We start from the raw sequence: 23,333 nt of genomic DNA, 5'->3' as shown, positions 1-23,333 counted from the left end.
TCATACAAAACACACATTCATGCAAACACAACTCATACACACACATGAGCACTGTCTCTGGCTGCCGAGACCAGTTGGCAACTTAACATCTCCTCTATATTGTGGATAGCAATCTATCCTTTTCAAGATATTAGTTACTCCATCTTGGATTTTCTATTTTTTAATATCAAAACTATGTGAGCTACAAAGAAAAGTGGGAGAGAAATTGGGTGAAAATTAATATGGTACAATAAGAAATACTAAGAAGGTGCTGAAGAAATGTATTATTGTGATTCTTGTTCTTGATAATCATAAACTCACTCACATCAATTGGCTGAACAGCAAAAATTCATACATCACATATATCAACTCTATAAAATATCACTTACACTTGCACAGGCTCAGGCAATGTGAAATAAGCAATGACCTCAAAAGAGTGGTTATATACTATGAAACTTCTGCATCTTTATAAAGAGAAAGGATGTGTTTACACAATGAGTGCAAAGGTAGTCCCATAACCGTATAATAATCTCCTTCTATTTTTTCAATTAAACTTCCTCCCAGACCTTGAATCCCATAGCCTCCAGCTTTATCCCTGAAATTAGGAGGAAAAAAAATTAAAGAAATAACACAATTCACATACTTATTTAAAACATATATCTATTAGATTGAAATATGGTAAGAAAGTTACTTTCCGAAAAGAGACAAAGGCCATGAAAGAGCATGATTACGTCAGTTACTCTCAAACCTGTTCCTTTTAATTTTCTCTATCTTTAGTATCTATCCATAAAAAAATCTTTCCCTTATTCTGAATGCTATAATTAACAGTTCACAATCTCATTAAGTTTGTTTAAAGTCATTCACAAAATACCAGGTGGAGGGATGTAGTACAGAACATGAAGGAACAAAATTTTGGTCAGACTCTTTCTTGCCATAGACTCCTGAACAGTCCATTGCTTTTCACCTCAATCTCTCTTTACCTCACTTGCTGCAAAAAGAAAACACTGATAACATAATAATTTCATTTAGCTCAATTACCTGGTCCAAGTATTTCAATTGGACACGAGTTTGGTGACTTGTGTGTCCCTAACATTCCCCAGCTGTCCGACCGGGGAAAGGTAGACCTACAGTTTAACACTGAATCCAAGCTAAATGTCATTTCTGGTTACTCCTCACATCAATGAGACATGAAGTCTACACTAAAATAAAGACTGAAAAATCCATGGTTAGACCAAGATTCGATCCCATGGCCTTTGGGTTTCCAGGCTTACGCGTTACCGCTACACCATCAGGATTGACGTACACTGATTATGAAGAACTGTACAGCAATCACCAGCTGCACAAAACTTTTATTTTTCTTCTATTCTTTTTACCTAAGTGTCACTTTCTGTGTATCTAATCAATATTCTGTATTTACACAATTTTTTTTTTATTTTGTCAATAGCTGCCATATCAAATATTACATTACACATAAAAAGAAGACATTAATTTTAAAATAGGATTTTAATTTATGATGAACTCAATGTCCAATTAAAGTAAAGTGCTTTACAGGTAATTTTATACTGTCAAAATTGAATTGTCATACTGAAAATTATGAAGTACTGTGATGATACTGTCTTTCACTCTTCTCTCTCACACTATGCGCTCTTCTCTCTCTCTCTCTCTCTCTCTCTCTCTCTCTCTCTCTCTCACACACACACACACACACACACACACACACACATGCACACGCACACACACACAGAGAGAGAGAGAGAGAGAGAGAGAGAGAGAGAGAGAGAGAGATGTCCAACAAAACCAAAACTTAGTATTTATGAGTAGTTTTGTGGGCAGATGATATAGGGGAGTGGGGCAAAGGAATTTTAACAACTGTGAGGGGGAAGATGTATAGGACAAAGAAAAGGTACAATAGTAATAAGAGCTCTCGGTGGTAAAATGCAGGTTAGAAGAATTAACTGACTGCAGCTGTTACATGGGGGGGGGGGGGGGGCAGTTGGAAAGGGAAGTACAATGCCACAACATGGATGAATGGGGTTAAAAAAGACAGCAGAAGAAAAAGTAAGTGCAAGAGAGTGGGAAGGTGACACATGACAATTGCGACTAGTGGAACTTTAGGCCATGGGGATGAAAGAATGGAGAATGTGCTAAAAGTATAGTTCCTACCTTTGTAGTTCAGTTCAGTTCGAAGGATCAAGACGGGGTGGGGGGCTTTCTAGTTACCCACGCATTACTATGCCTCCACCACCACTACTAGCACTAGCATGCAGCTTGCCACACATTTGAGTAGTACGCTGTTCGGCTGCTCCCAGCCCCCACCAGAGGCTGGCAACCAAGGTCCAGCATCTCAATTGCCTGCAGCCGATAGCCAGCAGTCTCTGATGGGCAAATATTCTTTATATTGTCATGCACTGGCTCTTGCTGGCAGTCTTGTACACGTCTATAATCTGTGTTACACTACTTATGTTTATGCTATCATGCCATGATGTAATAAACAGTGGATTTCTTATAACTGTGTTTTTAGTTAGAACAGCAGTGACAATGAGTGCACATTCCGTGTGCCCAACTTCAGTTATTGTTTTTTCATGTAACTTCAATCCCCTCTCCAGCAGCAACAACTTACTACAGCCACACTGGAAAAATTCGTGGCTACACTGACTGTTCCAGCTGCGCTGTATCAGGTGCACCCACCAGTATGACGACCGAGCTGAAGACTGGGAAGCTTATAAAAAATGTCTCCACAAAGCACTTCATTACATTTAGGATGATGGATGTGGATACTTGGAAAGCTTTATTTCTGCCTCACATGCACTAACTATTGTGTCAATTAGCCCTTTTGTAGGAACTGGGCTCACTTTATTGTGATGTCATTTGTAGCCTGTTATCTTCTTATCATCGTGAGTGCACACATGTCATTGCTGCTCATGTAGAATTTTACCAGTGCTGCAAGCAGCCAATCAGGGTTTGGTAGCACAGCTGCAGGGTTTGCGCTGTAATAGTCACTTTATTACTATACTTCCAAGGAATCCTATGCAGACGCTGTGATTAGAGATGTGATCATCTGCCTAACACCTGATAAGGAAGTTCATCACTGAGCCCTTCAGTGTGAGCAATCATCCTCAGATTAAGTTTTAAACATTACTCAGTCCTTTGCAGTTTCCTGTGGTGCGAAGTACGGGGGGATGTCACCTTCATCAACAATGAACCACATCAGTGCGTAGGAACAGGCTCACCAAGCAAAAAGGAAGTTGATATAATTCAAATCACCAAACCTAGCCGCAACGGGCAACCCCATCAGCAACAACAGCCACGGCACTGTGCTGCAATTCTGTCATACCCGTCTTGCTATGTGCAGCATGAGGAAGCAGCATGCTCCAGGTGGTGGGTGTCATGCTACATGCATTAAAAGAAAGGCCACGTTGCTCCAGTTTTTCATGCTCAGTTTTCCTCAGAAAAAAACGGATGTTGACATTAATTATATTTCATCATTGTCCGCAGGTCAGAGTAACCTCTTTAATAGTGTCTGTGCTGAACATGGCTGGGCTCCCCACTTTTGGCTCCCATCAAACATCATTTGGCACATTACAATAAACAGCAAATTCCAGTTCTTTGTCAATTTAGTGCCACCATGACTTACAAATTTGTAATCCATCCTATCACATATTTGGTTGATACTGATACTGAAAATTTATTTGGATTACACACTTCTGTTGCTTTTGAATTTTATTTTACTGACAATGAACATCTTGTATTGGACCAAGTTCGCTATCAAGACCTAGATTCATTGTGTAGTGGTTCGCCTACTTTGTTTCTTCATTTGTTGTGCTCGGTGTTGACGTACACTTAAGACCTGTGGTTTGCAAGACTATTGATGGCTTCCCCATTAACAGCACCAGGATTGCATCTGCAGTAGCTGTAGACCAGAGCTTAAACAAGTGGTGCACATGATACGACACAGGTGGCCTGATCATCCTTCGGGCCAGATGTCCCACCCAAGCATAATTTCTACACTTTCAGTCATCATCTTTTCCTGTTAGATGGTGTATTCTCTTGTCGACCGAAGGGGGTACACTCCCCATATTATGATTCCAGCAATGTTGTGTAGGGGCTAGGGAGGTCTCAACCTGTTACATCAAAGTCACTGAGGAGCCTCCCTCACTAAACAGTTGGCACATTGTCATGTGTTCTGGTCTGGCACTAATCACGAGGTGGAGTGCCTGGTTGTCAACTTCCACAAATAATCAGATCAATAGACAGCACTGGGCTAGTATCCATGCTACCTCAAGAAAGAATTCATATCAACTCTGTGGGAGCATTTAGACACTTTCTGTCTGTTGGCTGTAGGCGCCTTTTCCAAGTTTCCTTCTGCTTTTCACTGCCCATCTACCACAGAAGATGCAATGGTAAAGGCATCATCAGCCATTCTCTCTATTGAAGTCCTACCTAATACAGTGGTTTCGTGGACAATGGCCATGAAATTTTAGCTCAATCCTTTCAGTATTTTTGTTCACGCAATGGCATCTGTCATGTCATGGCACCTCCCTTTCATCTACAAGCCAAAGGCAAGGCAGAATGTCTCATGCAGACTTTCAAACCACAAATACACAAGTACACCACAGAATTTGTAGTGGAACAGGCCCTTACATTCTTTCTCAGTTCTTACAGAATGACTCCAATCAGGCACAAGAGCCCAGCCAAACTCTTGCTTGGCCGCCAGCTGTGGACGCTGCTCCATCTCCTGCTGCTGAACAGGCATCCTGCAGAGGTACTGACATCACTGTAGTCTGCACCCAAAACACTATTCTGGGCCTGAGGGTTCAGAAGACACCAGCATTGGACTCCAGGTATCATCCACAGCCAATGCAGGAACCATGTGTTCATGGTGTGTACAGACAAGTGCCTTGTGGCATGCCACTACAATCAGGTGGGTGCTGATGCCTCCGGGCAGACTGTCGTGCCAGTACCTCTTCCACCAGCATTCCTATTCACTGTGGGCAGCATGCCGGCTTGACCATCCCCACCCCCAGTCTTACCGTGGTCTCAGGCTACTCCACCAGTTGCGCAGCCCCGTATGGACGATGTGGCTCTGCTTCTCAATGCCCCTGCAGAGTCTTCACACAAGGAGAGGTGTGAGGGGGATGCCGGAGCTTCGTCGGCACACCCGCAAGTACCTCCTACAGCAATGCAGGTGCCTCCTACACTGATGCAGATGATGCCTGCACTGACATCAACACACACTGCCCTCCTGTCAATGCCACCTACTTTACCTCCAGACACCACAGCTCCCCTGCTCACAACACCTAATGAAGAGCCTGATGTCAACATGACCCCTGCCTACAGGGTCACTTACTCTCCTGCAGGTGGACGGGGGGAGGTGTACATGTCTGTGTTCATACTGCTTACACCCCTACTCACTGGTTTGCATGGACCAGGAACTGTTCATGCTCAGGACAACCACTTCATACATTAAGAATGTGTCTAATCACCAGTGCATTGTGGAGGAGAAGACATCTAGTGGTCACTCTCCCCCCCCCCACCCCCACCCCCACCCCCACCCCCCCAGGAAGGAGGGGTGTATAACCTGGACATTACTATACCTCTGCCACTGTATCATGGTGCATTTCACACGTTTGAGTAGTGTGCTGTTCAGCTGCTTCTGGCTCCCACCAAAGGCTGGTGACCGTGATCCAGAAGCATGATCATTGGTAGCCGATAGTGAGCAGTCCTTGGTGGGCAAATGCTCTTTATATTATCTTGTACTGACTCTGGCCAGCAGTCTTGTACATGTTTCTAAACTTTATTATACTACTTACGTTTATGCTGTCATGTAGTGACCTAATAAACAGTGGATTTCTTATAACCATGTCTTTTATTATGCTCAGAGTTAGACCACGGGCAGGAGTTAAGACCTAAGTGATACTAGTGATAGAGGAAACTGGCCAGTGGGTGGCACAAAATGGCCATGCTTTGTTGATGTCAGGAAATAAATATAGCAAGAAATCTGATTTTTGACTAGCTGTCTTGTACAGACAATGAAAAGGAAATCAACATATTTGATAACTCCTATTTCTCATTTCAGATGCAGCACCCACAGATGTCAAGGCTGTAGGGGACGGATTTCTAAATATGGGAACAGGTGACAGTTGTCAAAACGGAGGTACTGTACATGGGTAGAGCTTTTGATAAGGACAAAAATGTTCATGAAGCCACTTTCATCTATTCTATTACCAAAGTGTATAGATGAAATAAGTATCATATTCTTTTTCTTTTTTGGCACTTACAAGATGACTGTCAAACGATTTTGATATCTAAACTACTGTTTATTTCATGCTACTTCCCACTCACAAATTCAGGAGGAAGTCAGTTTTATTTTTATGAACAGTTCCAATCAAGTTGAGTTTCTTCTTGCTTTTTTAGATATTCGTATTCCCTGCCACCTGCTTCACTTGCTGAATTTTTATATTTTCTCCTTTCATCAATTACATTCAACAATATCCAAGGATTTTTACAGTGCTTTGTCTTTTTTAGTTGGAAATTAACAGTGTTAATATCTCCCACTCGAGCAGTCATATTCAACTACCATTTCAATTATTTATGTGGATATACTGGTTGTGATGATGAAGCAATTCTTTAGCCAAGCTGCAACTAGTAAACTGCTATTGTATTATGGTTAGTCCCCTCATTTGTCTTCCTCAGGTGAATTACCACATATTGCAGTGAAACTTTGTAGATTAGATTAAATTAGATTTACTTTCATTCCAATTGATCTGTAGTGAGGAGGTCCTCCAGGATGTGGAACATGTCAGAAAAACAACAATACATGACAAATATTTACAACTAAAACAAATAAGCTAATGTACCATTCCACAGGTCCCAAGTGGAATGATCGTCATTTTTTAATGAACACTAAGAGTCATTTTACAAATACTAATGCACTGAATTTAAAATAAAAGTTTTTTATTTATTTATAAGGTAATAAACATGTAATACAACTACTGTAATACTTATTTACAATGAACACATTACTGCACTGAAACGGTGCAGAAGTTAGATTATACTTACACACACACACACACACACACACACACACACACACACACACACACACAAATTTTCAGTGAACACATTACTGCACTGAAATTGTGCAGAAGTTATGTTGTACTTATATACAAATCAGTTGGTTTTACTAACAAATTCATCATCAATGGAGTACAAGGAGTTGGCCACCAATAAATCCTTTAGGCTTCTCTTAAACTGAATTTCATTGGCTGTTAAGCTTTTTATGGCTGCTGGCAAGTTATTGAAAATGTGTGTTCCTGAATAATGCACACCTTTTTGTACAAGACTAAGTGACTTTAAATCCTTGTGAAGATTATTCTTATTTCTAGTATTGATTCCATGAATTGAGCTGTTGGTTTGAAAAAGTGATATATTTTTAATGACAAATTTCATTAAGGAATAAATATATTGGGAAGCTGTAGTTAGTATCCCTAGTTCCCTAAACAGGCTTCTGCAGGATGTTCTTGAGTTCACACCACATATGACTCTTACTGCACGTTTTTGTGCCCGGAAAACTTTAGCTTGGCTTGATGAATTACCCCAAAAAATAATCCCATATGACATTATGGAATGAAAGTAAGCATAGTATGCCAGCTTTTTCATTTTTATATCCCCTATGTCTGACAAAATTCGCATTGCAAACAGAGATTTGTTAAGACGCTTCAGCAGTTCTGTGGTGTGCTCCTCCCAGTTGAATTTATTATCAAGCTGTAATCCCAAGAATTTAACACTGTCCACTTCTTCTATCTTCTTGTCATCGTATGTTAGACATATACTCTTGGGACACCCCTTACAAGTTCTGAACTGCATGCAGTGTGTTTTTTCAAAGTTTAGTGACAAAGAATTGGCTAGGAACCAGTGATTAATGTCCACAAATATTTTATTGGCTGATCTTTCTAAGACTACACTTGATTTGTTATTTATTGCAATGTTTGTATCACCAGCAAACAAAACAAACTTGGCATCTGGTAATGTTACTGATGAAAGGTCATTGATATACACAAGAAAAAGTAAGGGCCCCAAAATGGAACCTTGTGGGACCCCACATGTAATTAGTTCCCAGTTGGATGATGCCTGATAGCTTGATACATGTCTCTTTCCTAATAACACCCTTTATTTCCTGCCAGAGATATAAGATTTGAACCATTTTGCAGCATTTCCTGTTACACTATAATATTCTAGTTTACTTAAAAGGATATTGTGATTTACACAGTCAAATGCCTTTGACAGATCACAAAATATACCAGTTGCCGGCAATTTTTTGTCTAATGAATTAAGTACATTTTCACTGTAAGTGTAGATAGCCTTCTCAATATCAGAACCTTTTAGAAATCCAAACTGTGACTTTGACAGTATGTTATTTGAAATAAGATGGTTATAAAGACGACTGTACATTACTTTTTCGAAAATTTTTGAGAATGCTGGCAACAGTGAAATTGGACGAAAATTTGATGCTATTTCTTTATCTCCCTTCTTAAACAGTGGCTTAACTTCAGCATATTTCAGCCATTCAGGAAATATTCCACTGATAAACGACTGGTTACACAGATAGCTTAATATGTTACTTAACTCAGAATCATATTCTTTAATTAACTTTGTTGATATTTCATCATACCCACTAGATGTTTTTGATTTTAAAGATTTTATGATGGACATTATTTCTGTTGGGGTAGTGAGGGTCAAATTCATATTATGGAAGTTACTTGAAATGTCTGGTCTAAGGTAATCCATAGCAGCATCTACCGAACCTGACAACCCCATCTTTTCAGTAACAGTTATAAAATGTTTGTTAAAAAGTTCTGCAACACTATACACATCTGTCACCAATGTATCATTTACTCTTAATGCTATTTGTTCCTCTTCATGTCTGGTTCTACCGGTCTCCTCCTTCACTATATCCCATATTGTCTTTATTTTGTTATCTGATATGACTATCTTTTCCTTGTAATATATTTGCTTTGACATCAGTATTACAGTCTTTAATATTTTGCAGTATTTCTTATAATGTGCTATAGCATCAACATTGGAAATGTTTCGGATTGACAGATACAGTTTTCTTTTTGTTTTACAAGATACCCCTATTCCTCGAGTAATCCATGGCTTCTTTGTAGACTTTGCTCTAACCTTGGTAAGTTTTGGGGGAAAGCAGTGTTCGAATAAGGTAAGCACTTTATTAGCAAAAATGTTATATTTTTCATTCATGCCATGAGCACTGTAAACATCAGTCCAGTGAATGTCTCTGAGGAGTGTCCTAAAATAATCAATTTTTGGCTTACTGATTACCCTCTTGAGCTCAGATTTAACAGATTTTATATCCTGTTCAGTATTAACATTTAACAGAAGGAACTGCATGTCATGGTCTGAGAGGCCATTGACTATTGGTTTTGTAATATAATTTTGTTCATTTGACTTTTCTATAAAGATATTATCAATGGCTGTTTGTGAGCAAGTGGCTATCCTAGTGGGGAACTTTACTGTGGGAATTAAGTTGAATGATAGTGTTACTAACTCAAATAAGTTCTTATTGGGAGAGTCTTTAAGGAAATCTACTTTGAAATCACCAGCAACCACTATTTCTTTGTTTTTGGTTGTTAAATGGGCCAGTACAGCTTCAAGGTGGTTTACAAACAGATTAAAGTTACCTGCAGGTGCTCAATATACACTTAATATTATGAAAGATTTTTTGTGAAAATCTAATTCTGTTGCACATGCTTCCATATGCTGTTCTAGGCAAAATTTATGAATGTGTATGTTCTTAAATTTATGACAGTTCCTGATGAATGTGGCAACTCCTCCTTTCTCCATTTCTGATCTACAAAAGTGAGATGCTAACCTAAACCCTGTAACACTTAAAAGTTCTATACCAGTGGTCACATGATGTTCAGAGAGGCAGATTATGTCAGTTGGGTTTGAAGACTCTAATTCATCTATGCAGATAGTTAATTCATTAATTTTATTTCTCAGTCCTCGAATATTTTGATGCAATAAAGGTAGCTGACATTTCACATTGACTGAGTTAAAATTGGGTGGAGTTAAAATATCTGCTGACAGTTGAAAATTCTTAACCAATGGCTGTTTATGCTGATGTAATAAGCTGGAATTATGTTTTTTGAATTCTTTCTCAAACTGAAGGTTTGTCTCAGTTCTAACCTCTCTTAAAATTTGCTTTCTTTCTGTCCTCCCTACCCTAAAAAAGGGTCTTTTCTGAATCCTATAACCACTGGTATTTTACTACTCATGACAGTGCCTCCCCCCTTTAACTTTCCTGCTATTTCCCCAGCCAATTTCCCCTTCCCCTTCCTGTTGAGGTGAAGGCCATGCCTAGTATAATCCCACCTACTGAGAGAATCAACAAGAACCGCACCAGCTCATCTGGCTGTTTTCCAATGTAGATTTCCATGGCGAGGGCATACCAAGTCTTGGCATCAAAGAGCATTAGATTTTTCAGCTCATACTTTAACGGTTTGCTTGACTTATATTGGTGAAAACTACACTTTCAGAAGAAAATAACTAACCATTCATCCACTGTAGTATATTCGGACACTATATAGTTCTTGTTGCATTTTGTCTCTAACAGTTCATGTATTTTCTTAATAGGTACAAGTTTATGTACTTTCCTTCTCTCTTGACAGTTTTGAATGTCAACAAACCATATGTATCTGAACAACCAGTACTCATCGTAGTGTGAAATCTCTCCATTCCTAAACCATCCATATCCCACAGGTAATTTAGATTCATATTTCCAAAACAATAAAAAAGGCCTGATTAAGTAGTAGTAGTAGTAGTAGTAGTAGTAGTAGTAGTAGTAGTAGTAGTTGTTGTTGTTGTTGTTGTTGTTGTGTTTGATGCAGCTCTCCATGCTACTCTATCCTGTGCAAGCTTCTTCATCTCCAAGTAACTACCGCACCCTATGTCCTTCTGAATCTGCTTATTGTATTCATCTCTTGGTCGCCCTCTACAATTTTTACCCTCCATGCTGCCCTCCAATACTAAATTGGTGATGCCTTGATGCCTCAGAACATGTCCTACCAACCGATCCCTTCTTCTAGTCAGGTTGTGCCACAAATTCCTCTTCTCCCCAATTCTATGCACTACCTCCTCATTAGTTATGTGATCTACCCATCTAATCTTCAGTATTCTTCTGTAGCATGGCAATTCGAAAGCTTCTATTCTCTTCTTGTCTAAACTATTTATTGTCTATGTTTCACATCCATACAGGGCTACAGTCCATACAAATACTTTCAGAAAAAGACTTCCTGACACTTAAATCTATATTTGATGTTAACAAATTTCTTCTTCAGAAACGCTTTTCTTGCCATTGCCAGTCAACATTTTATATACTCTCTACTTTTATCAACATCAGTTATTTTGCTACCCAAACAGCAAAACTCATCTAGTACTTCAAGTGTGTCATTTCCTAATCTAATTCCCTCAGCATCAACTGATTTAATTAGACTACATTCCATTATCCTCATTTTGCTTTTGTTGGCTTTCATCTTATATCCTCCTTTCAAAACTCTGTCCATTCCGTTCAACTGTTCTTCCAGACCCTTTGCTGTCTCTGACAGAGTTACAATGTCTTCAGCAAACCTCAAAGTTTTTATTTCTTCTCCATGGATTTTAATTCCTACTCCAAATTTTTCTTTTGTTTCCTTTACTGCTTACCCAATATACAGATTAAATAACATCAGGGATAGGCTACACCCCTGTCTCACTCCTTTCCCAACTACTGCTTTCCTTTCATGTCCCTCAACACTTATAACTGCCATCTGGTTTCTGTACAAATTGTAAATGGCCTTTCGCTCTCTGTATGTGACACCCACCACCTTCAGAATTTGAATGAGAGTATTCCAGTCAACATTGTCAAAAGCTTTCTCTAAGTGAAAGGGAGTATTCCAGTCAACATTGTCAAAAGCTTTCTCTAAGTCTATAAATGTTAGAAAGGTAGGTTTGCCTTTCCTTAATCTGCCTTCTAAGATTAAGTCCTGAATAAGTAAAGCAGCAAACGCCTCAATTTCAGCCACATCTGTCTCTTTGGCATTTTGTTTCTGGGCAAAATTCCCCAAAATGGATTTTGTTCACATATTAGATCAATTTCACACACCTGGCTAAACCTCTCACACCTGTCAAGTGGATAACAGCATTCTTAAGTTGTGTCTTTACATTTCTTGGCAGAGAGTCCTTTGTAGGTAGTGGGGGCAGGCATGGGAATTACAAGGATAAATAATCATTCAAACTCCTGTCACTTACTATGAATACTTTTATTCTTGCAATGTATACACAATGCATTTAGCATAGAGCTCGTACTACAGAGAACTGATCTGGCAAAGGTACAGTTATTCTTGCTGTGGTAGGGCAGCGATGTTATTGGGGGGTGTATGATGATGATGATCTTTTACACAGTCCAGTTTTTTTTACTCAATCCAATCTTGCCATTGTCACAAATGATGATGATGAAATGATGAGTACAACATAAACACTCAGTCCCCAGGCAGAGAAAATCCCCAACCTGGCCAGGAATCGAACCCGGGACCCGGTAATGAGAGGTAGCAATGCTCGCCACTAGACATTGGGGGGTGTGGGTAGAGCCAGCGGTTCTACGTCCCCACACCTTCATCCATTTCATTGATTTTTCTTTTCCCAGTTGAAATTGTTATTGTCAAGAATTATTTCATTCTCATCACCATTCATCTCTATATCAGTTACATGTTCCAATTTTCAAATCATGAGATGATTCTGAAACTGATTTATCATTTTCCATTGTTTGATTTACAATACATTTTTTCTGCTTCACCTTCTTCAAGTAATCTGTATTCATCTTTCATTTTCCTCATATGTGCACACATGTAGATTGAGTTGTTACCATACACTAAGAGAAAGCAAACTAACTTCAGGACTTTCTCACTTGGAAAGCAGAATTGAAGTACTAGACAACAATAAGTTCATGTAACATAACATGAAATGTGACAACAATGAAATAGTTGCAAAATTTTAAAAACTTACAATTGGTGTTATTTTGATTTTTGTTACAATAGGACAGGAATTGAGTGTCCTGAACACCCCAGGGTATGTTTTTGGCAACTCAATAAGAATGAAAACTGAAACTTAGTGTATTCTAATGTTGTTACTTACATAACTGTTAGACAGAAATCAGCTGGCAGGACTTTTAGACAATTATGAAAATTTAAACTAATAATACAAGTAGCTTTTAATGTGCGGGGTGTCCACAGCACCTTATGACAGCACTTAACAGTTAAGGGGGAGAAGATGATGAAAATTTATGTTCTGTGTAATTACATGAGCTATTACTTATGTCTATGCTTCACTCATCAAGGTGACTGGTTCCTTAATTTTTGTTTATCGAAAATCATGAAGTATGTACTCACATTGGCTCTCCTGTTTTTACGTAGCCACTGATTATCTCAGGTGTAAGTTGACGAAAGTAAACTTTGGTGCTTTCACAAAATTTCACAACTTTATCCTTTTTAACTAGGATTATTCCTGTGTACACAGTGTGTGGTCTTCCACTAAGCCTACAAATAGAAAAACAGTCTATATGACAAGGACTCAAATGAAGTAATTTGTAATGATAAAACAAAAATCACTAATGAAGATGTTTGTTGTTATTTTTACCTTCACATTTTTGGAAGTTAAATGCTACTCTTCATTATCCTCTAAATTGTAGGAGTTGTTTAGTTTTCAAATTATTATTTCAATTATTCTACTCACAATCTTGTTTCATTTATTCTTAATTTTTCTGGAAGATCATTCAACATTCTTGTAGTAATGTTTTACTAAATTTTATTCTACCATTAATTTAAGTTCCTTTCATTCAGTAATAATTATTATAAAGATATTTCTTGTGCACCACCTTTACACAGCATCATATACCAAATATAAAAATTATTTGCAGATGTGATCTGAAGGTTGAAACAAAAACTGAACAAAACGTTTCAGGCTCTATCATTATCCATGTTTCATCACTATTAAATATTGTGCTGAAAGAATACGAGAAAATCCATCTTTTAAACTGGCATTTAACATTAAACAACATCTTTATCTTAAGCTCAAGAAATTCTTCAAATATTCACCATTTCCCAGATCAAACATTAAAATGAAAAAAATTTTGTCTGCGGGGATGTTTTACTAGTTGTCAAACGTATTTTACTCTGCCAATCAGAATAAATTTTTGGAGGAACTTAGGTTTATGGATTTCAAGATACGATGCATAATTAGTTCATTTCATATTTAACTGACACGAAGCAGACAGTCGCACTAGACAGCTCTAACAGCTTCCATCATGAATCATCTCTGCCTCTAGACAGATAACTATTGGTATTCCTCAAGGATCAGTCAGGACACACACACACACACACACACACACACACACACACACACACACACACACACACACACATTGTCCAGCCTGATTGCACTACAACTTTGACAGGGATGAAGGAGAATGTGTTGGGTGATGGGACACAAGTGGGTGAAGGCATAAAGGAGACAGAGTGTGGAAAGGAGGACTGGAAAAGTGTGGTTGACGGCTGGGAACAAGAGGTTCCCAGCAGTTTGGTCCCATAAGCCCTGGGAAGGAGGGAGAGGGGGAGATAGAACAGGGAAAGGGGAGATGGGGTGGAGGGGGGGGGGGGGAGGTGTCGGTGCAATGTGAGTGAATTTAAGGAGAGGGACAGGTGCTAGTGGAGACAAACAAGGAAAATTAAGGGACTGAACAACGTGTTGCGAGAACAGCTCCCATCTCTGCAATTCAGGGAAGCTGATACTAGAGCAAAAGATCCATGGTATACAGGTTGTGAAATAGCCACTGACTCGAGCATGTTGTGTTCAACAGTGTGTTCTGCTATTGGCTGCACTACTTTGCAGGTGTCCATTCAGTTGAATGGAGAATTTGTTGGAGGTCATGGAAATTTTTGGAAATTTCTGGTAACGGCTTATGTGACCAAACTGCTGAGGTCATCGGTCCCTAAGCTTACACACTACTTAACCTAACTTACACTAAGGACAACACGCATACACACCCATGCCGAAGGAGGACTCGAGCCTCTGACGAGGGGAGCGGCACGGATTGTGACAAGATGCCTCAGACCGCGCAGCTTTGGAGGCCATGCCCACATAAAATGCTGTACAGGAAGTGCAGCTGAGCTGGTATATGATATTGTTGCTTGCACAGATGGCCCTCCCTCTAACAGGATAGGATGAGTTGGATGTCCTGGGTAGTTTACTGGACAGCTGCTAGGACATCCCACACGGGTATGACTCATGTGGCAAGACGTTAGGAGTGGGTGTGATGTAAGAACTGATGAGAATGTAGCATAGACTGGGTGGATGGCTTCACTCCAGACCCCAGTGTCCAACACCGCGAGACCACAAGCTGCGGACACTATGTGGGTAGTTATCTTCATTTCTTAATTTATTTATAAAGCTGACCTAGTTCTCTTTGCTTATGATGCAAGTATCCCAACCAAGTCCTGCAGAGTGTGTGCACCAAAATCACTGAATGGTTTTCAGTAGTTAGTCTGTACCTCAGTGCTATATAGAATATATCATGAATAATAATAATAAAGCATGGAAGAAAGAAAATCATTATCAGTATCACTCTGCAGTGATGAACAAGTTAACAGTTGGACAGAGAAACAGACACTGGATTCAATGTCCCACTCAGAAATTATCTCACTATCCACCCAGTAGAACACTAATTATGATCAAGCCAAGCACTTGTGGCAGAGAAAAGTCGAGGAATATTTCCAAGAGAATAACATACACAGAATCGCCAAAGAAACTGGTATAGGCATGTGTGTTCAAATACAGAGATATGTAAACAGCTGAATATGGCACTGCGGTTGGCAACACCTATATAAGACAAGTGCCTGGTGCGATTGTTAGATCAGTTACTGTTGCTACAATGGAAGGTTATCAAGATTTAAGTGAGTCTGAGCACAGTGTTATAGTCAGTGCAAGAGCGACGGGACACAGCACTTCCAAGGTAGTGATAAAGTGGGGATTTTCCTGTTTGAGTGTACCATTGAATACCAGGAATCCGGTAAAACATCTAATTATCGACATCACAGTGTCCGGAAAAAGATACTGCAAGAAAGGGACCAACAACAACTGAAGAGAATCATTCGCTGTGACAGAAGTGAAACCCTTCCAAAAATTGCTGCAGATTTCAATGCTGGGCCATCAACAAGTGGCAGTGTGTGAACCATTCAATGAAACGTCATCGATAGGGCTTTTGGAGCTGAAGGTCCCCCTTGATGACTTCACGACACAAAGATTTACACCTCACCTGGGCCCATCATGTGTTGATGACTGCAAACGTGTTGCCTGGTCAGACTAGTCTCGTTTCAAATTGTATCGAGTGGATGGAAGTGTACAAGTATGGAGACAACCTCATGAATCCATGGATCCTACATGTCTGCAGGGGACTGTTCAAGCTGGTGTAAGCTCTGTAATGGTGTGAGGCTTGTGCAGCTGGAATGATATGGGACCCTTATTCATCTACATATGACTGACAGGTGACATGTGCGTAAGCATCCTGTCTGATCGCCTACATCCATTTGTATCCATTGTACATTCCAATGAACTTGGTCAATTCCAGCAGGACAATGCAACATCCCCCCCCCCCCCCCAATGTCCAGACTTGCTACAGAGTGTCTCCAGGAACACTTTTCTGAGTTTAAAAACTTCTGCCAGCCACCAAACTCCCCAGACATTAACATTATTGAGCATATCTGGGATGCCTTTCAACGTGCTGTTAAGAAGAGATCTCTACCCCCTCCTACTCTTACGGATTTATGGACAGCCCTGCAGGATTCATGGTTGTCAGTTCCCTACAGCACTACTTCAGACATTAGTCGAGTCCATGCCACGTCATGTTATGGCACTTCTGTGTGCTTGTGGGTACCCCACACGATATTAGGCAGCTGTACCAGTTTCTTTGGCTCTTCAGTGTACTTGCACCATTAGTGAAATTCCTGTGACTTTGACGAAGTAAGTTGTGATACAGTCATCAAATCTGCATGCCACATATGGAACCAACCAGTAGACCACAAATAGCTGTATTTTTGTAATGTTTGATGTTAATAATATATGAAGTTCAGAACTCAAATATCTTTCAAAGTAAGTCAATGGAACTGTCAAAAATTCTCCAGAAAATCAACTTTGGAGCTTTCCAAACGTCTATAATAGCCTAAAGGATGTTGATATTTCAACAGGCAGCATGGCTCTATGCTTGCCTGCCGTGCGAGTGATCCAGGTTTGATTTCTTGCCACACAGCATGTCGAATAAAAGACCTTTCTCTAAGGTATTAAAGACCCTCATAAAAATGGAAAGTCCATTTTCTCACGAATTTTCAAGAGTTGCATCATACTGCTTAGGGAACTTATGAACTTTACGTATCATAAAATTAAAAAAAAATACAAAAATCCGATTGCCATATTTTCTCCTTGTAAGACAAACTGAAGACAAAGTAATTCCCTATATAGACCGAAGAAATACAGAGAGAGAAGTGCATGTGTTTACTGGGGGTAATAATTCGTGAACAAATCAGTCTACCAGAGGCAACTTGGAGCAGTTAGTCAACGGGTAGTGCTTCTTCCTCTGCTCTCTCTTTGTGACAGCACATGTTATAAAAAAAACTACACAGTTACATGGAGACAGAATGGCTGGCTCAGACTGCTGATAGATACATAAAACTATCTATCTTCCAGAAACAGTAGTTCCTTCCTCAAGGAAGAAAGAGGACAGATACAGGTAGGTTAGAAAGGAAGGACAAGTCACTCAGACCCCAAATTATTAGTGACCAACTTCTTGTGAGGATGACTACAGACGTACAATTAGCAACAATGCAAAAACGTAAGACTAAACTTGTAACCAAAAATGGCAGAAACTAATGCAGGTCATCATATTATCTGTTTGATTTCAGTGTGTTGAAAGGAAGCTAAAATTATATATTTCCAGAAAACAAGCAAGGGCGCATCAGACTTCTGTATAAATGCAAATTGCAGTACGTCTGAAGAAAATTCATATAATGCAGCATTAGGAAAATATTATAATAAAAATAATAAAAATATTTTAACAGTTGTTGGCTTTTTCTAGAACTCTAATGTGATGCTGAAAAGCTTTTCACTGTCTGTCAAGCTATTAATCTTCTTAAATTTCAATAACACTGAAATAAGAGAGCAATCACAGCCATTGTAAGGAGGAAAAGTAAGTGTCTCTAAAGAAACATTGAGATTATGAAAACAGTTTCTAGAAGAACTATGAAAGATTTTAAAATTTTGAACTTTGCTCACATGCGAACCATGATGGAAACTCAGCAGCTTATATTTTCTCAGCCAGATATCAAGACTAATTTTCTATGACACATTTATATAATCTTGGACTACTCTCTCATTAATTAATTTTGTGACTAAATTACGATCATGTCCATACATAAAGAGATTTTTGAGATCTATGAAGCAACTTGTAGCACCGTGATAGTGAGTGGCAACATTTCGATATGAGACAGTGATACTGGCCATCATCCATGGGTAAAATTAAATGTGACTCCAGTGACTATTGGCAACTGTGTCAGTTCTATAAAGAGTTTTCAGGTGAGTTAGCTACCATTTTAACTGTAATAGGGCACAGATCTCTGGAACAAAAAACTGTAACCAGTGATTGGAAAAATGCACACGTCACAGTCACCTCGAGAAGGGAAAAATCTTTATCCACAAAACCACAATCCAAACTTATTGGCAATCATCTGCTATAGAATCCTAGAATATATTCTAAGCTTAAACGTAATGACCCACTCCATGCCAGTCAGCATGGAATCTGAAAACTTGTATCATGCAAATCACAGCTTGCACTTTTTACACGTCATCCTGAAATCCTTGAGTCAAGGAAACCAGGTAGAGGCAGTATTTCTTGACATTTGAAAAATCTTTTACTCAGCACCAACACAATGTTTATTACAAGAAGTATGCTTATGTGGGATATCAAACAAAACTTGTAACAGGGTTGAGGGTTTGTAAGTAGGCAGGACACAGCATGTTATCTTGTTTGGAGAGTCCCTGTCAAGTGTGTTGGGATCTTTGCTATTCATGTTATGTATTATTAACTTGGCAGAGAATATTAATATGAAACTTTTCACAAATAATGCAGTTATCTGTAATGAAGTAACACCTGAAAAAAGCTGGAGAAACGTTGAATCATATCTGGATAACATTTCATAGTCATGCTATGGTTGGTGTTTTGCTTTAAATGTACAAAAATGTAAAATTGTGCACTTCATTAACCAACAAAATATAGTATCCTATAACTACAGTAGCTATGATTCACATTTAGAATCAGTCAGCCTGTATGCCCACAGGTTGATCTGATTCACACAGGAGTACCAAACAAATGTTGAAACACCCGAATTTTGAAGGTAGATGCAAATTATCCCACACAAGCCTACATTCATCATTTCAAGATATTATTATAAGTGAAGAATCTAGGGATATTCTTCATATCCATTCATATCACACCCCCAGGGACTGTGAAGACAAGATTACATTAATTATAGCATGCACAAAGAGCAGTCATTCTTCCTGCACTTCATACAACATGGTGCCATGCTGCTTATCCTTTGCATTACACAATGGTTTGCACAGTGCATATGTAGACATAGATGGTGTCTTTTTTCTTTGTCTAAAGTGTTTAATAATGTAGATGTACAGAAAATTCTTACTCATAACATTATGTATAAGAATAAGTGAGTAACGTTCCCTTGCCACTGTCACTGTAACTGCTTAACTTCAGCATTTTGAATTGTAGTTTCCAGAGTCTGTGTCACATTTTATTTTATTTGCACAAATAACCAGGTTCACCATATAGAGGAGATGTTGAATCACTGACAAGTACAACAAAAAGATTCTGCACATGTGAGCTTTCAGCCAAAAACCCTTCTTCTGAAACACACATATGCAAGCACGACACACACACATGACCACTATTTCTGGCAACTGCGACTGCAGTGCAGGCAACTGCGCATGATGGGGGAAATAATCTGCATGGAAGTGGTGAGGAGGAGGCTGGGGCGAGGAGGGGGAGGCACAGCAGGGTAGCGTTGGGGATGGTAAATTACCGGTTGTGGGAGCATGTGGGGACATGGAAATAGAGATGGTATAGGGTTGCTATGTGCAGTTGGAAAGTTTGAGGATGGAGTGGGGAGGGGGGGGGGGGGGATGAGAGTGGAAAAGGAGAGAAATAGAAACGAGGAAAAAGACTAGTGGGTTCATTGGTGGAATTGAAATCTGTGTAATGTTGGAGTGAGAGCAGGGAAGAGATACATGGGGAAGGACAGGTAGTAACAAAGATTGAGAACAGAAGGGTTAGAGGAATGTAGGATATATTATAGGGAGAGTTCCCACCTATGCAATTCAGAAAAGCTGGTGTTGGTAGGAAGGATCCAGATGGTGCAGACTGTGAAGCAATCACTGAAGTGTAGAATGTTATGTTAGGCAGCATGCTTAGCAACTGGGTGGTCCACCTGTCTCTCTTGTCAGTGGCCACTCACGTGGACAGACAGCTTGCTGGCTGTCATGCTCACATAGAATGCAGCACAGTGGTTGCAATTTAGTTTGTGGATTACGTGACTGCTTTCACAGGTAGCCCTGCTTGATTAGGTAGATGATTCTTGAGCTCAGACTGGTGGGAGGGTGTATGGAACAGGTCTTGCACATAAGTCTATTACAGGAATATGACCCATGAGGCACAGGTTAGGAGCAGGGGTGGAGTAGGGAAAGCTCCCCACCATCCATCATGTGCAGTTGCTTGCAGTGTGGCCTCAGTGGCCAGACACAGTGCTGTGTGTGTGTGTGTGGGGGGGGGGGGGGGGGGGGGGGGGGAGAGGGGGGGGAGGGAGAGAGGGAGAGAGAGAGAGAGAGAGAGAGAGAGAGAGAGAGAGAGAGAGAGAGAGAAAACGAGCTTGTGTGAATGTGGTTGTATGTTGTTTACTTTAGAAGAAGGCCTTTTGGCCAAACCTTACATGTTTAGCAGTCTTTTTTCCTTTTGCCAATCTGCAACTCAACATCTTTATATGGTGAGTAGCAATCTATGCTTTTCATAATACTGTTATTATTCCATCCTGTATTTTCCATTGTTTGGTTTTTATAACCAAGTTCGGCATTACAGCCATTGTCAGGTCTTACAAGGCAACAAAACAGAGTATGCACAGTTGTTATTGGCTATATGTCCTTGGTATCACTGCCTTATAAGCTAATAAGCTTATTCATTTTTCTGTTTGCTGTAATAGGTTCATGTTCATATTTCCTCAACACTGAAATAGCTTCATTTTTATTCCCTCTTGCAGATCTGATGTTGTCTGTAAGGCTGAAGCCAGTTACCTGTGCAAATAAAGTAAAATGTGGCCAAACTATGAATTCTACAGTGGCTGTACTTTTGCTAGAAATGGAGCAAGAGCTCGAAAGCTAGAGTGAATACTGTTTCCTTTTATGTAAGTCTGTGTGTGACAGATCAATCTGCTATACAGTAAGTGGTTGGCCTTTCCCTTATTTTAAGTACAATTCTACAATTAATTGCTTCAAAAAGTAAATTGTCTAGGGTAAAGTACAAAGTTATGAGACAGAATTTCTGACCAGAACTTACCTATAGGAGACAAAATATTTACTGCTAACAGATACATATTAAAGTACATGACAGTCTCCTACCTTTTGGAACTACTAGTTCCTTTATTGGAAAGGAGGGAAGGATATGTTAGAGAACACTACCAGGAAGAATAGGTCACTCAAACACCCAGGATATGAGGGACCTCAGTCAAGGAAAACACAAGAGGAGACAAAAAAAGGGGTTGAGGAGAGCAAAATATTTGTTCCCCTTCTCCCCCCAACACATTTAGTCCCTCTCATCCTTGAATTTTATGACCTGCCCTTCCTTTATGCCTTCCCCAATCTATTCCACTCTCCTTTCCAAGTGCAGAACTAACAATTCTACAATTTATCTGGATGTCAAGGTTGCAGGTCTCCTCAAAAGGTCAAAGCTACCCAATTTTCTTTTTCAATCATTTCATATTCAGTTTGTATAGAGACTTTTTTGTAGGCTTTTGGTTTACATACCATGTGGCTAGCAAAAGTACAGCTCAACTGATATCTCCCAAATATTTCACTTAACACAGCATTGCTCTGTAAACCTCATAGGGATTTTTCAGTGGATAATACAGTTCTCTCATAGTCAGTTAAAATTGCAATGATTCTCATACGTCACACTGTTAAGTGTTAAGTTAAACAAAAAACAGAAGAAGAAGGATGAACTCACTTTTCAAGAGTTTGAAATGCATTTTCTTTGGTTTTTGGTTTACCAAAAATTTTTCCATCTAGTGAAACAACTGTATCTGCACCTATTATTAAATCAGGTGGCCTAGTCTCTGTTTTCAATCGGTCTACTACTTCCATAACTTTATTGTAAGCTGTTTCCAAAACAAAATGTGAGGGGTCAGGAAACTGTGATGGGTCTAAATTTTCCTCATACCTGGAGCCACAAATTTCAAAATTTAAACCCTGAAAAATAAGAAAAGAAAAAAAAATTAGGAAACTTCATCAGACGTAAGCAGAAATCACAAATGTAAATGTAATAAATGAATTATTTTAAAACTGGTACCTATATGTTCAATCATTATGGAGTTGGTTGAAGACTGCACACATTCATGAATGATGATGAAGACAAGTGTGGGTATTACTTATCAAAATGCTGCACAGGCACTGTTGTGGACAGAATAATGGTGGGACTGATGACTGACTCATCCCATAAGAGGTGTTCAATAAGCCCCCACCCATCTCAATGCACTTAATGCATTAAAGAGTGTGTTGTAATGCACATCAATCGTCATCTTAGTGGGCTTCAACGCAGACAACAGCATCAGTGAGGTGAGCCACAAGTTGTTCCTGTGTATCCACCTTCATAGGGTACATATCCTGCGTTAACCAGCCCAGTCCGCAATTGCCAATCCACCATTGAGGTGATGTGTTATTCAGATACTAGGACACTCGTTTGGTCCAGTGAATCGGTGATCCATCATGATGCAGATATATTTGCCATCATTGGGCTAATGCTGCATCTTCCAAAAGTGCAGGTATGTCTTCCCTCAGAAAATTTGTGTTTGCAGTGTCTGTCAGGCAATATGGCAGGAACACAAGCCCTATCACTAGGTCACCTATAATACCACACCAGATGGTTACTGAGAACCTAACTTGGTATCTTGTTTCACCAGCATCATGTGCATTATCCTTATGTA

The 23,333-nt window shown here is 39.5% G+C and overlaps 1 protein-coding gene across 4 annotated transcripts in view; it reads right to left on the bottom strand.

Annotated features, from left to right (window-relative positions):
• Positions 1-237: 237 nt before the first annotated feature.
• Positions 238-23,333, bottom strand: part of LOC126190933 (dTTP/UTP pyrophosphatase) — a 97,813-nt gene continuing 74,717 nt past the window's right edge. For all 4 annotated transcript variants that reach the window (XM_049931573.1, XM_049931572.1, XM_049931575.1 and 1 more), the window contains exons 3-5: positions 22,358-22,599; positions 13,422-13,568; positions 238-574 (exon numbers count right to left, since the gene is read on the bottom strand). In XM_049931573.1, the coding sequence (XP_049787530.1) occupies positions 427-574; positions 13,422-13,568; positions 22,358-22,599 (537 nt within the window). In that variant the 3' untranslated portion in view covers positions 238-426. The remainder of the gene's footprint in view (positions 575-13,421; positions 13,569-22,357; positions 22,600-23,333) is intronic.

Source organism: Schistocerca cancellata, chromosome 6 (genome assembly GCF_023864275.1).
Source record: "Schistocerca cancellata isolate TAMUIC-IGC-003103 chromosome 6, iqSchCanc2.1, whole genome shotgun sequence".
Lineage (NCBI taxonomy): Eukaryota > Metazoa > Arthropoda > Insecta > Orthoptera > Acrididae > Schistocerca > Schistocerca cancellata.
Note: the sequence above shows the minus strand (reverse complement) of the source record. Positions and strands in the feature narration are given on the sequence as shown.